At 41.0% G+C, this 12990-nt stretch overlaps 1 protein-coding gene across 2 annotated transcripts; it reads right to left on the reverse strand.

Moving 5' to 3' along the window:
• Positions 1 to 645: 645 nt before the first annotated feature.
• On the reverse strand, positions 646 to 11353 carry LOC147320246 (uncharacterized). 2 transcript variants are annotated; one of them, XM_086308034.1, is made up of 10 exons: positions 11246 to 11353; positions 10207 to 10501; positions 9780 to 9839; positions 7319 to 7398; positions 6945 to 7019; positions 6131 to 6425; positions 5457 to 5482; positions 5263 to 5355; positions 3556 to 3648; positions 646 to 3201 (listed from the first exon to the last, which is right to left on the reverse strand). In XM_086308034.1, the coding sequence occupies exons 2-10, from the start codon at positions 10499 to 10501 to the stop codon at positions 2845 to 2847; spliced, it is 1374 nt and encodes a 457-aa protein (XP_086164160.1). In that variant the 5' UTR covers positions 11246 to 11353; the 3' UTR covers positions 646 to 2844. The 2 variants fall into 2 exon arrangements, with proteins under 2 accessions (XP_086164160.1, XP_086164159.1); XM_086308033.1 differs by having other exon boundaries at positions 5185 to 5355.
• Between the last annotated feature and the right edge of the window lie 1637 nt (positions 11354 to 12990).

The following is a 12990-nucleotide window of genomic DNA, read 5'->3' on the forward strand; positions in this document are numbered from 1 at the left end:
TATTAAAAGAAATGAAAAAAGCTTCATTCTAGTCTTCATGTGTATGCTTCCTGTCACACTAGGTTGGAGCTCTGTTATGGATCAGTAAAGGACACGTATAAATGTTTTACAGAACAATGTGGAAGCACTTTATGATGTTTATAAATCTGTAATTCCTCCAGATTTAACATGAATGTTTACTGTAATGTTTCTGTGTAAGAGTGGCATTTAAATTATCTAATAACCTCGGGTATTATAGTGAAAATACACGGGCTGTGTTATGGAGTGACTTAACCTCACCGTCTTACATCATAAGTAAAATGGTAAATGGCCTGTATTTGTACAGCGCTTTACACAACATTCAGTCACTGGTGATGGCAGCTACATTGTAGCCACAGCTGCACTGACAGAGGCGAGGCTGCCGGACACTGGCGCCACCGGGCCCTCTGACCACCACCAGTAGGCAACGGGTGAAGTGTCTTGCCCAAGGACACAACGACCGAGACTGTCGGAGCCGGGGCTCGAACCGGCAACCTTCCGATTGGCAAACTCACAACTCTTGAGCCACGATCACGACACAAAACCTCAAGAAGAATATAAATTATTTTATTGCAGATGATGAATTTTCCGCTGTTCAGCTGTACTTGTATAAAAGGTTGCTGCCCGCAAGAACAAATAAGCCTGAAACACTGCAGGGCACAGGCCTGTGTGATTGTATGATGGAGGCAAGTGGGTTTAATTTAATTTTTTTTTTTAAAACACCAGAAACAGAAAAAACTCTACTGAATATTCAACAAGCCAAAGAGAACAGGAACAGGAAACACAGCTTTAATGTGGTGTGATGATAAAGAAATGGTTCAGACACAAAACCTCAAGAACACCAAACAGACCTGTAACCCATGTTTGGAAGCAAAATCAAAACCTGGTCAAAAAGTACAACCAGCAAAAAAAAGGCCTCGTTAGTTTATTACTGACATTCAAACTGTCTACTGAACTGCTTTTAAAGGAACAGTACAGTTAGTAAAAGAAAGGATTAAGTCTGGAAGAAAATCATCTAACATTAAAGGTAACACCGTTTATCATTCACCATTTAACGGGAAGTCATTATCAGTCAGGCGGAACAATGACGACTGTATTTGGTATGCAAAATTTAAAAAATGTATGTACAGAAGCAAAAAAGTGAAGAGAGATTCCATTTTCTCCTTTTTGTCTCAATGATTTTTGGTAATTACAAACAAAAAGTAGAAAAGCTCTTTCATGTGTAATGTTAGTGATTACTTCATCATCCACAACACATAACTATGCATGTAAGATAGGGAAACAAATAATGTTTTTATCTTATCATCTAAAATGCCTCAAATGTTACACAGAGTTTAAGAATACTTACAGTAACAAATGTATTCGTAGTAGTAGTAATAGTATTATTATTATTTACAGTACTGTGCAAATGTTTTAGGCAGGTGTGAAAAAATTCTGTAAACAGAAACTTTTCAGAAATATAAATGATTGTTTTTTGGCCCCAAATATATTCTGCAGAAGGACATTGACCCCAAACACACAGCCAAAGTCATGAAGAACTATCTGCAGTGTAAAGAAGTCCTGGAAGTGATGGTCCAGCCCCCACAGACCCCCGATGTCAACATCATCGAGTGTGTCTGGGATTACATGAAGAGACAGTTGGATGTGAGGACGCCGACATCCACAGAAGATCTGTGCTTAGTTCTCCAAGATATTTGAACTACCTACCAGCCGAGTCCTTCAAAAACTGTGTGCAAGTAAATAATTGGTAAATGGCCTGTATTTGTATAGCGCTTTTACTGGTCCCGCCTAGGGACCCCAAAGCACTTTACACTACATTCAGTCATCCATCCATTCACACACACATTGGTGGAGGCAGCTACAGTTGTAGACACAGCTGGGGCAGACTGACAGAAGCCATATCGTGCCATCGGCCCTTCTGGCCAACACCAGTAGGTGAAGTGTCTTGCCCAAGGACACAACGACCGAGACTCTCCGAGCCGGGGCTCAAACCGGCAACCTTCCGATTACCAGGCGAACTCCCAACTCTTGAGCCACGATCGCCCTGTAAGTGTACTTAGAAGAAGGCAAAGGGTGGTCACCACAAATATGGATTTGATTTACATTTCTCTTTTGCTCATTCACTGCATTTTGTTGATTGTGGAAATTAATGACTAACTCCTCCATTTCTGAAAGCACTCTTTGTTTACAGCAATTTTTCTCACATGCCTTGAACTTTTGCACAGTACTGTATATAATATAGAAGAACCATACCTGAGGGTAACTGTCCAAATGTGTTACCTCCACAAGAACAACATACCATATTACCATGTTTGTGCCTGTTCTTGGTGCTCCTCTTTGTTCAACCACTGAAGAACTCCAAGCACCTAACTTGTTGGAGGCAGAAGCTAAAAAAAGATGCAGTCACTTAAAAAGTTTTTAAAAATTCTGAAAAAGTTCCTTCAGTCTGAAAGTGCCTCTGATCCATCAGTTATTGGAACACTGGGAAAATCTGTAACTTCCAAAAGTGCTACACAAAGTGCCTGAAACTACTAACTCAACAACAACCAAAGACCGACAATCTGAACAGAGGAAATAATGCTGAAAATCCAACAGACCAGGAAACACTGCGAGGTTTATCTCACATTACTTCTTACTACTTAGCCTTTTTCCTGTTTTGCACTATAATTTTGTCTTTCAAAATAAAAGGCTGAACTTCAAAACAAAACATTCAAAAAACGTGAGAATACTACTGAAATATGTGTGTCCATTTAATGGTCATTTACACAATGAGCTTAGAAAAACAGAGTGAGACAGGTAAAATTAAATAATCATAAAAATACATTTTTAAACCTTTTTAATGGCCGTAATTTTCTTTCCTTGCATTGTAGCCTCTGCTGAGATCGGCATTGCCTCGCGGATTCTGGCTTCAACGCCTTCATCCATTTTGTAGCCAAGTGCCTCTGCCAGGAGACGAGTCCTCACAAAACACTCCTTCAGCTCCGTTTTTACATCCACCACCAGGTGAGTGTTGCTTTTATTGAAGGATGTGACTGCTTTGATTTTAACTCTCCCAGTGTGGACAGGTGCACTCTGAACCTGCGCAGCTGCCTTGGGAGTTTTGGTGGCTCCATTCAAATTCAGGGATGAATCACTGTTCGCTGGCTCCTCCAGTTTAGCCTCTGATGGTTCTGAACAATCAGACTGAAAAAGAGCACAAGGTTACCCAAAAACCCCAAATTACAGAGCCCCCTAATGGTCATGTGGTACTAATCTTTACTCCTTGTTTGTAAATCTGTTAATCCAATCCTTAAATTTAATGTATTAAAATGTTAGCTCCTCCTTTTAAACACACTCTTTGGTTTCTTCCCTTCACTAATCTGTTCCTTTGGTTTATTAATCTGTAATCTTGATTTACTAATATGTCCCCTCAGTTTATTTCCATTATTTTTAAGCCATTCCCTTGTACTTTACCAAGCATTTGAACAACAACTGACTTGTTAAAAAAGGAAGAAAATCAAAAACATTTGCACTCTGCAGTCTGGAAACAGAAGCTACCTCGGGAGCGTTTGTGGTTTCAGCTGACTTCATAGATAAATCGTTGTTCTGCGTCTTCTTCTTTTTGGGCTTAATTGTGCCGACAGGATCAGTCTGTGGAGACCAAATTAAAACAGGAAATCATTTACAGTGTAATTAAACACAAAATAATTGTGATGCAATGATGGGGCCATATGGTAAAACCAAATATAATTATTTATTTAATAAATATTATTGATAATTTTTAAAAGAAATGTTATATATTAATATGTAAAAATATTAATAGACATATGAATACATTTTGACCTCTAATTGAGTTTCTCTACTACATCCTGTCAGTTATGGATGTTAACTGTGAGAGTGTAAACTGCCATTTGATAAACTTTTTGTTTGGTGAATTAATCTGTTAGTTTACTATTGAGTTTAATGTCCGGTTCCCTTGATGGATTAATGTCCCTCTATTAATCACTTCCCTGGGTTTATTAATTTGTTAACTCAGTACTATTCGGTTTCTTTGTTTATCAATTAGTTCTGTTGTTGGTTCACTGACCTTGATTTATTAATTAGTTCCCTAAATTCATGAATAAGTTCCTGTGGAGCAGGGAAATTATTTTACTGCTAGTGTTAAATAATCATCATCATTACCATTGCATTAATAATAGAATCTGCAGCATTGATATTGTATTCAGAGGTTTAAACAGTGTGTGTGTCTTTTAGAAAGACTAAGTTGCAGGAGTTGACAGGAAGTTGCAGAGAGTTTGCAGGACTGAAACCGAAAGTCATTCTGAGCAGGTTAGACGAGGCTATTTGAATTACTAGGTTATTCAAATTGTCTGTTATACTTTTATATTCTTTTACTAAGCTCTTAGTAGAGGTTCTTGATTAAAACATTTATTCAACATAGTACATATAGTTTCAGTTAGGTTATTACACATAAGGATGAGCCTAATCTGTTCCCTTTTTTCTTCATTAGTTCCCCCAGTTTATTAATTAAGTAATTAATTTGTCAACTCAGTATATTATACACCTTTCATTAATTGAGTTTAATCTCCGGTTCCCTTGATGGATTAATGTCCCTCTATTAATCACTTCCCTGGGTTTATTAATTTGTTAACTCAGTACTATTCGGTTTCTTTGTTTATCAATTAGTTCTGTTGTTGGTTCACTGACCTTGATTTATTAATTAGTTCCCTAAATTTATGAATAATTTCCCTTGAATAATTCATCTGTTAACATAACTATAGTAATCGGTTCTTCAAGTTTATTGATCTGTTCCTTTAGTTTTTTAGTTATCTTTAATTTATTAATTTACCTCAGTTTATCAATAGGTTCTCTTAAATCATTGCTTTGTTAACTCAGTTTATAAATCTATTCCATTCTTTTACTACTTACGTTTATTATTCAGTTCCTTATGTTTACTAATTACTTCCCTCGTTTGATTAATCAGTTCCCACAGTTCTGGTTCCTCAGTTTACTAATCAATTCTATAAAATTATTAAGCTGTTACCTTGATTTGTTAATGTGCTCCCTCAGTTTATTTCCTCTCTTTTATTAAGCTGTTACCTTATATTATACTAAAAAACTGAATAAAAACTAGCTCAAAATCTATTTAAACACATTTACACCCCGCAGTCAGTAAACAGAAGCTACCTCGGGAGTTTTGGTGGCTCCATTCAAACTCATGGATGATACAGTATTCATGGGCAAGGGGCTGAAAACAGCAGCTACCTTTGGAGTTTCTGTGGTTTCAGTTGATCTCAGGGATGAATCTTTGTTCTCCATCTTCTTCTTTTTGGACTTCATTATGCCGGCAGGATCAGTCTGTGGAGACCAAATTCACAACAATCATTAATTAAACACAAACTATTTGTGATGCACTGCAGGGGCCATGTGGTTAAAAATGGTGGTTTATTTCTTCTTACCTTACGCTGAGAGTTTATCCGTTTACCTTTAAAAGAAGAAAAATGCTGTTAAGATCTGTCTTCTGTTCAAGAAGCAGAAAACAAACTCTAACTTCAAACTGCGAGCTGATTCACTCTGTGATCAGAGACTAAGCTGATCACAGTATGTTCAATCAGCTCCTTGGTTTAGTAGCTGGTTTAAAAACCTGCCGCGGATGTAGTAGTAGTAGTATTTATTTATTTATTGTCATTGTCAAGAACAATGAAATTGCGTTTGGGGCTTCCATACAACCCAAAAAAAGAAGAAAATAATAAATACCCCTTAAAACCCAAGTGTACATATTTAACCCAGTGTGACTCCAATGCAATAAGACAATCCTTAGCAATAATGTTCGTAGAAATTCAGACAAAGACCTGAGAAACATGACAAAATAATGACAAAAATGTTTTCATGTGTGGACTGCAGACAGGTCAGTGTAAGTGCAGAGGTACTTTGTTCATTGTCTGCTGAAATAAGAAACAGCAGGTGTTGCCTCAGTACCGGTCTGCAGGTTTCTCTGTGTGTGCAGAAATTTCAGATTCTCTGAATCCTTTAATGAACTTTTAAAAACAGGGTTTCTTATGATAAAAGCTTGGTCCTGCCACAGACTGTCTGTAGAAGTGTGACATTTACACACCTCACAGTGTGACCTCACCCTTCTTCTTCTTTTCCTGTTTGCTCTTCAGTTTGTGCACAAAGGGTCGCAAGTGTTTCTGGACTGCATCGTCCCTCCGAGGTATCCGATCTAGTGCTTCTTTGACTTTCCGGATGGACGTTTCCACTCCGAAGCGCTCAATAATGTTTTGGGGCAAATTTTCTTTGAACTTAGTGGTTTTCTTCTTTTGGAGGATTTTCAGAAATGTCAGCATCTCATTGTACTGAGGGTTGTTCAGCTGCCCGAGGATGGCAGTCAGAGCTCTTTTCCAGTTTGTCTCTGAAATCGTTGGCACCTGAGACACAGAGAGATACTGGACTCACACAGCTGTGTTATTTTAGATTATACATTAAAACAGTAAGTTTAGAAAATCAATCCCAGTGTAACTCCGGCAGTGAAGAGATCAAGAGACAGTGTCTTCTGAGTCTTTTTCATTTCTCTGTTATTGTCATTCAAAACTTCACCGCAACTATAAAAGTGAAGACAAGTCCAAAATCTGGAGGCAGGAATTTGTATGTTGATCTGGAAATAGTTGGAAATCTCTTTCTAATCATGAAATGACACCTCACATTTATCTGTTGACCCTTTTCAGGGGCCCGACCCACAGGTTGGACTAGTGTACCTGTATTAAAATCAGAGTGAACAATAAATACTAAGATTGAGGCTGTTTCATGCAACAATCCTCTAAAACCACAGACCGTATCATCTTGCAGCCTCCATCAGTTTATCAATCATGTCCTGTGACTTGTTAATCAGTTCCCTCACTTTATAACATGTTCCCTCTGTTCCCTTGTATTCTGAGAGCAGTGGGTACCTTGTGAGTCTTGGATGCATCTCTGTTTTCCATCTTCTTCTTCTCCTTGGACTTTTCTGCTGTCCCAGGATCAGTCTGAGGAAACCAGCAGCTCAAATCAGAGTTATGTTGATGTACTGCAGGGACTTTGTGTTAAACACTGTATGAAAATATGAATAATCTGTCAGCATGGTTTCAGCTTCTCTGTGTTAATAAATCTTATCAGTTACTTATATTTGTGTTCAGTTGATGAATCTTTTTTTCCATAATCTGTCCCCTCATCTCATTATTATATTCATCTGTTCCCTTGGTGTCTCTGTGTTTGTCACATCATCACCTTCCTCCGCTTCCTCTGATTTGAGGAGATATAAAAGCAGCAGAATAAATGACCATACCTGACGGAGGGAGCGGTTCGGTGATGATGATGATGATGATTTCACTCTGACTTTGTCAGGCTGGCAGCTTTTCTGCTTGCCTATAAGAGAAGAAACTGTGTTACTCTGGTTTGAAGGTAAAACCCTCAAGTCTGTCGGTTTAATATGATTGTTTGTGGATCAAGTCCGATCCAAACTGGCTTTTGGAGCCTGTACTGTCAGCTCTGTGGTGGCCAGTGAGCCTCATCTTGTGTTTGAGGTTGAGAGATTACCAGATATAGTCAGGCTCACCTCGATGCACAGCCAAACACCAGCCCAGCATCAGATGTGCAGCCACATGGAGACTCAGCTGAATCTATGAGCAGAGCTGTGTGATCACAACCTGGGCGTGAGTTGGATCTGGTGCCCTGCTGTGCTCTGGTGTTTAGTGAGGACGTGCTGGGAGCTCTGGTATGACCTTCAATGAAGAGTCAGTATGGGCCGAGTTACCGACCTCAACTACTGAGGCAGCTACATGCAGCTATGGCCGTAAGGTTCCTTGGTTCCTGTTGTGGCATCAACAATGTGGCGCCACAAGCTAACCATCTCCAGTCGAGTTTGATTAGCTTTTATAGCCTTTGAGTTTTTGAGTCAGCTCACAGACATCAGAAGGTCAACCAGAGTTGCTTTGATTGACGGGTCTTTGCTACACTGCATGGATATCTGGGTCAGAGCCTCTGGATTAGCGTGGTGGTCCCACGTTTTAAAGAGGGGGACCAGAGTGTGGTTCCTGCAGTGATCAGGACTCACACTCCACTGCCTCCCTGGGAAGGTCTATGTCAGGTTACTGGAGCAGGTAGATCATCCTCACATTCTGGATGATGCACTTTTCATCCCAGCTGGCAGCACGGGACCAACACTTTACTCTCACAACGTGAGGAGGTTTGGCTCCCTTATGTCTCTTGTGGTCTCCTGCTATGGATGTCTTGTAGGAGGAGCTCTGGGAGGACCGAGTGTCAGGCCCGTTGTTACAAGTTATTCAGGGATATGCAGGAACTGACAGTAATCACACTTGAATGCAACCAAAACAACTGCACCAAGACCCTTTGGACGACATGGTCTCGGTCCTGTTCCAAACAAATTACCAGGAATGCTACAAGGTTGAAACAAAGCGCCTTCCCGTAGCTACGCTTTGCATTCTGGGATGCAGCAGGATGCCATAGATGTCAGTACAGGCGAGCAACCAGCTGTTTATGCAAACTCTCAATGTTATCTACAAGTGCAGTTTTTTACTTTTGTGGCTGCTGCCTTCAGACATGTCTAGGGATGGGTACCGGTGTCCGGTGCCATGATGGCACCGGTTCTGACATAAACGGTAGTAACCAGACTGAAAAGCAGCGCACATTTCGGTGCTTTATTTCGGTGCTTTTTTTTCCTGAGCTGTGATACACTTTAGATTCTAGCCAATCATTTTACGTTTCCGAGGATAGTAGGCGGGGCCAGGTACGTACGTTCTTTTAGAGCAGAGCTACAGATTAAAAATGCCCAAGGCGAAGCGGTCAAAGTCTGGCTGTACTTCACAGCAAAAGATGCAAACTCAGCAGCAACAAGTGCTTTAAGCTGATACTGTGATACTGTCAAAGGAGGTAACGCCTCAAATCTGATGAAACACCTGGCGACGTGTAGCGTTTTTTTAAAAGCCGAGAAATGCGCCGTATTTGATAGCTTGCTGCGAGACCTCACACCGTGCACATATTGGACCCGGAGTTAGCAACATCCCCCAAAAACCCGAAGAGGAGAGTCCTGGCCCCTAGCCCTGCCAGTGTAGCAGAAATGATGAGGATGATGATGCAGCAGCAGCCGTTCTTCTCTGCGTGAGTAGCTTAATGTTGTTCGTGTGTAATTTACGTTGAGTAGGCTAACCACGTTATTACATTAATGCATGTAAGGTGAACTAGCAAACATCATCATAGCTACATGCAGCTGTCTTCTTGTTTGATGGCAGATACTCCCTTCACCCTGGCTAAAAAGGCTAAAATGACCAAAGAAAAAGTGGAAAACAGTTAAACATGAGAGGTTTAGGACAAAGTTTGTGTTTTTTCCATTGTTTAAGCACTGCTTCCAGCCAAGAGTGATACCATATATGCCCCATAGCTGCAGAAAAGGCTAACATTGTTATATTTTTACAAAAAAACAGCTGAACATGAGAGGTTTTTGGACCAATTTTGTGTTCTTCATTCTTTAAGCACCGGTTTGAGCACCGTTTGAGCACCAGCACCGTTTCAAAAGTACCGATTTGGCACCGGTATCGGATAAAACCTAAACGATACCCATCCCTAGACATGTCTGACCAATGAGTGGACTCAACGTTCTCTCATGGTTAGAGAAACATTTTGGTTCACTTCGGTTTTTCTGTGATCAGAAAAACCGAACTATAGGTATGAAAACAACATTAACCTTCAGCAGAAACACTGTGACTCCATACAGATAGATGTTCACCTACCAGCTTCACCCTTTCTGCCCGCTGACCTCAGAACAGTTTCACTCTGTTTCCTCTTCTTCCCTGAAAGTCACATTTTTAAAGGTTGAGCACACAGGTTGTTAAAGTCGTGTGAGGCAGCAGTTTTCTCCACAAAGTAAGCATGAAACCCTCCCAGTGGTCCCTGGTTTAATCTGGGAACATGTGATGTGTATCTGGCACTTTCATAAAACATTTTTCGACCTTTCAAGAAATGTGGAATTACAATAAATTATAAATAATTAAATCTTAGATTCTCATTTTAACATGAAGAAAGAAAAAAAGACCTAAACATCAAACATCTGTAAAAACCTCTTTATTATCACTTGCACTGACCTTTAAAGCTTCTGCTGTTGCTCACAGACCATCTGTAGAAACTTCACATAAACATCAGGTCACAGGATGAACTCACCTCTTCTTTCACTCTCCTGTTTCTTCTTCAGTCTTTCCACAAAGGGGCGCAGTCGGTCCTGAACTCTTGGGTCCCTCCGAGGTATCCGATCCATTATTTTATTGATTTCATGGACAGATGTTTCCACTCCGTAGTGCTCGATGATTACTTGGGGCATCTCTTCTCTGGGCTTGTCCGTCCTTACATGTTTGGGGATACCCGACAGAAAAAGCATCTTCTTGTACTGTGACCCATCGAGCTCTTCGAGGATCTCGGTCAGAGCTATTTTCCACTCTTCCTCTGAAATCGTTGACATCTGACACACGGACAGAAACGCTCTGTTACACCAGCTCCATGAAGCCAACACACTGAGAGGTGAAAGCACACTGTGCAGTTTTCACTGCACCTCACATTCATCTGAGAAGTTTCATTTCTACTTTCAGCCTTGTTTTAACACTTATTGAAACGCAGTTTAAAGGCCCCGCCCTCTGAGAGCTGTCATGTAAACACAGAGTGATCTGTGTGTTCTGTTTCCAGCTGTGGGAAATCGACTCGGCAGCAGATCAGAATCACGAACAACAACATTTACACAGAGACTCTATAGTCAGTGTTTCCTTTGCACTGAGCCTTTCTATTCTCCATGAGGGCAGGTGTTGTTCACCAGGAGGACCCGAGGACCCCGTCTGTCACACCACTGACCTGCTGCAGGTCATTTTGTAGCTCCGGCACTGCTCATCCTGTTCCTCCTTGCACTAAGGAGCAGGTACATACGACACACACTGTATACAGGCTTTTGCAGAGGTGCTTTATTCATCGTCTGCAGAAAAAAAAGCTTCCCTGAAACAAACTTCCTGATGGGAGGAGATGCTGCCCGAGGACAGAGCTGCTGTGCCAATGACACGCACTACCAGGAAACAGAACCCATAACAGGCGACAATCTGCTCTCACATTTCTTTGTTCAAACCACAAGATCAACAATAGTTTATAAATGTAAAATTCTTAACTATAAAACATTTCTTTTGTAACGGCTTTCAGGGAAAAGCATTTAAATAATACTCACTCCTGCTGGTTTTCAGCCGCAGCTTAGTTTACGAGTTTCAGAGCAGCAAACTGTTTGAGGAAGGCGGGAAAGCTGCTCAGTGTCATATTTCACTACGCAGCGTCTGTGTGATGTCAGCGCGCAGGTCGAACATACCAACTTACCTTTTATATCGTTTGCTTGTCAAATACACACTGATCATAACAGATACACACACACACACACACACACACACACACACACACACACACACACACACACACACACACACACACACACACATATATAAATACAGAGACAAATATAAATAAAAATAAAATATACGAAGGGGATAAATAGAATAAATAAATAAGTCTGCACTTCACAGTCAAATATTCCAAATCCGGAGCTTCCTACAGTCTTTGTGTTTTTGCACCAGCTGTCACTGATGTGCAGGGTGGGTCATTTATATGGATACAGCGTAATAACATGGGAATGGTTGGTGATATTAAAGTCCTGTTTGTGGCACATTAGTATATGTGAGGGGGCAAACTCCTCAAGATGGGTGGTGACCATGGTGGCCATTTAGAAGTCGGCCATCTTGGATACAACTTTTGTTTTTTCAATAAGAAGAGGGCCATGTGACACATCAAACTTATTGGTAATGTCACAAGAAAAACAATGGTGTGCTTGGTTTCAACGTAACTTTATTCTTTCATGAGTTATTTACAAGTTTCTCTTTGTTCACAGCCATTGACATGTCGAAGAGGTTAACACGTGAGGAGTGGATCGAAATCGTGTTGATATCTGGTGAACGCAGTAACCGGGTCATTGCAGCAGATTTCAATGTAAGACACCCTACGAGACCACCCATCTCCCATGCTACAGTCAGCAAACTGCTTGCTAAGTTTCGTGAAACTGGTTCAGTGTTGGATTTGCCAAAATGTGGACGCAAGAAAATGTCTGTGAAGGTTCTCAGTCATCCAGGTCATCGTAGTCTAAGGAGCTTGGAAAGAAAAGCGTCTGGACTTCTTTTAGTTGCTTGAAGACGTTTCACCTCTCATCCGAGAAGCTTCTTCAGTTCTAAGGTCAAATGGTGGAGAGTCCCAGATTTAAACCCAGAAGGAGTTTCCCCCCAAAGAGGGACAAAGGACCCCTGATGATCCTCTACCTAATCACATGAGCCAAGGTGTGAAAAAACCCGAAACCCTGGCTGATTGAAAGAACTCTGTGAAAACAGGTGTGGGTCACAAACTCTGTGATCAAGGCATTCCTTTGTCCCCCTCCCCAGCCTCTCGAGGTTCTGGGGGGAGGCTGTAGTATTTTATCACAGGCACATCCCTTGTGAAGGTTTGTTTGATATTTGGTAAGCTTCCTGCCCTTTTTATGGTTTCACTGTGTTGTGTATGGTGAACCAATACAGGAATTGAAGCATATATTGGGTGTGGGGGAGATTACCCCCTTTATGACCAAGGATGTTGTTAGAAACAGTTGTGATCAGGAGGTCACACAAACGCACCCCCATGACACACACACACACATTCTCACATACACACACATACAAGTTCTTGCACATGCTTTTACACACACACACACACACACACACACACACACACACACACACACAGTACCTTGTCTTTGTAACCAAGGGGGGTTTTACGAGGGGAGATGCTTGTGCAAACTTGTGTAAACTATTGTAACTGTTTTTTCCAATAAAAGGCAGCAAGCGGAGCCCACAGCGTAGCACTCGCCGCACGTCACTGGAGAGTGGCGTTAGTCGAACATCC

This window comes from Aulonocara sp. 'chitande type north' Nkhata Bay, linkage group LG10 (assembly GCF_057382095.1).
Source record: "Aulonocara sp. 'chitande type north' Nkhata Bay isolate Kocher_YH1m ecotype deep benthic linkage group LG10, A_spYH_male_GT1.1, whole genome shotgun sequence".
In the NCBI taxonomy this organism is placed as follows: domain Eukaryota; kingdom Metazoa; phylum Chordata; class Actinopteri; order Cichliformes; family Cichlidae; genus Aulonocara; species Aulonocara sp. 'chitande type north' Nkhata Bay.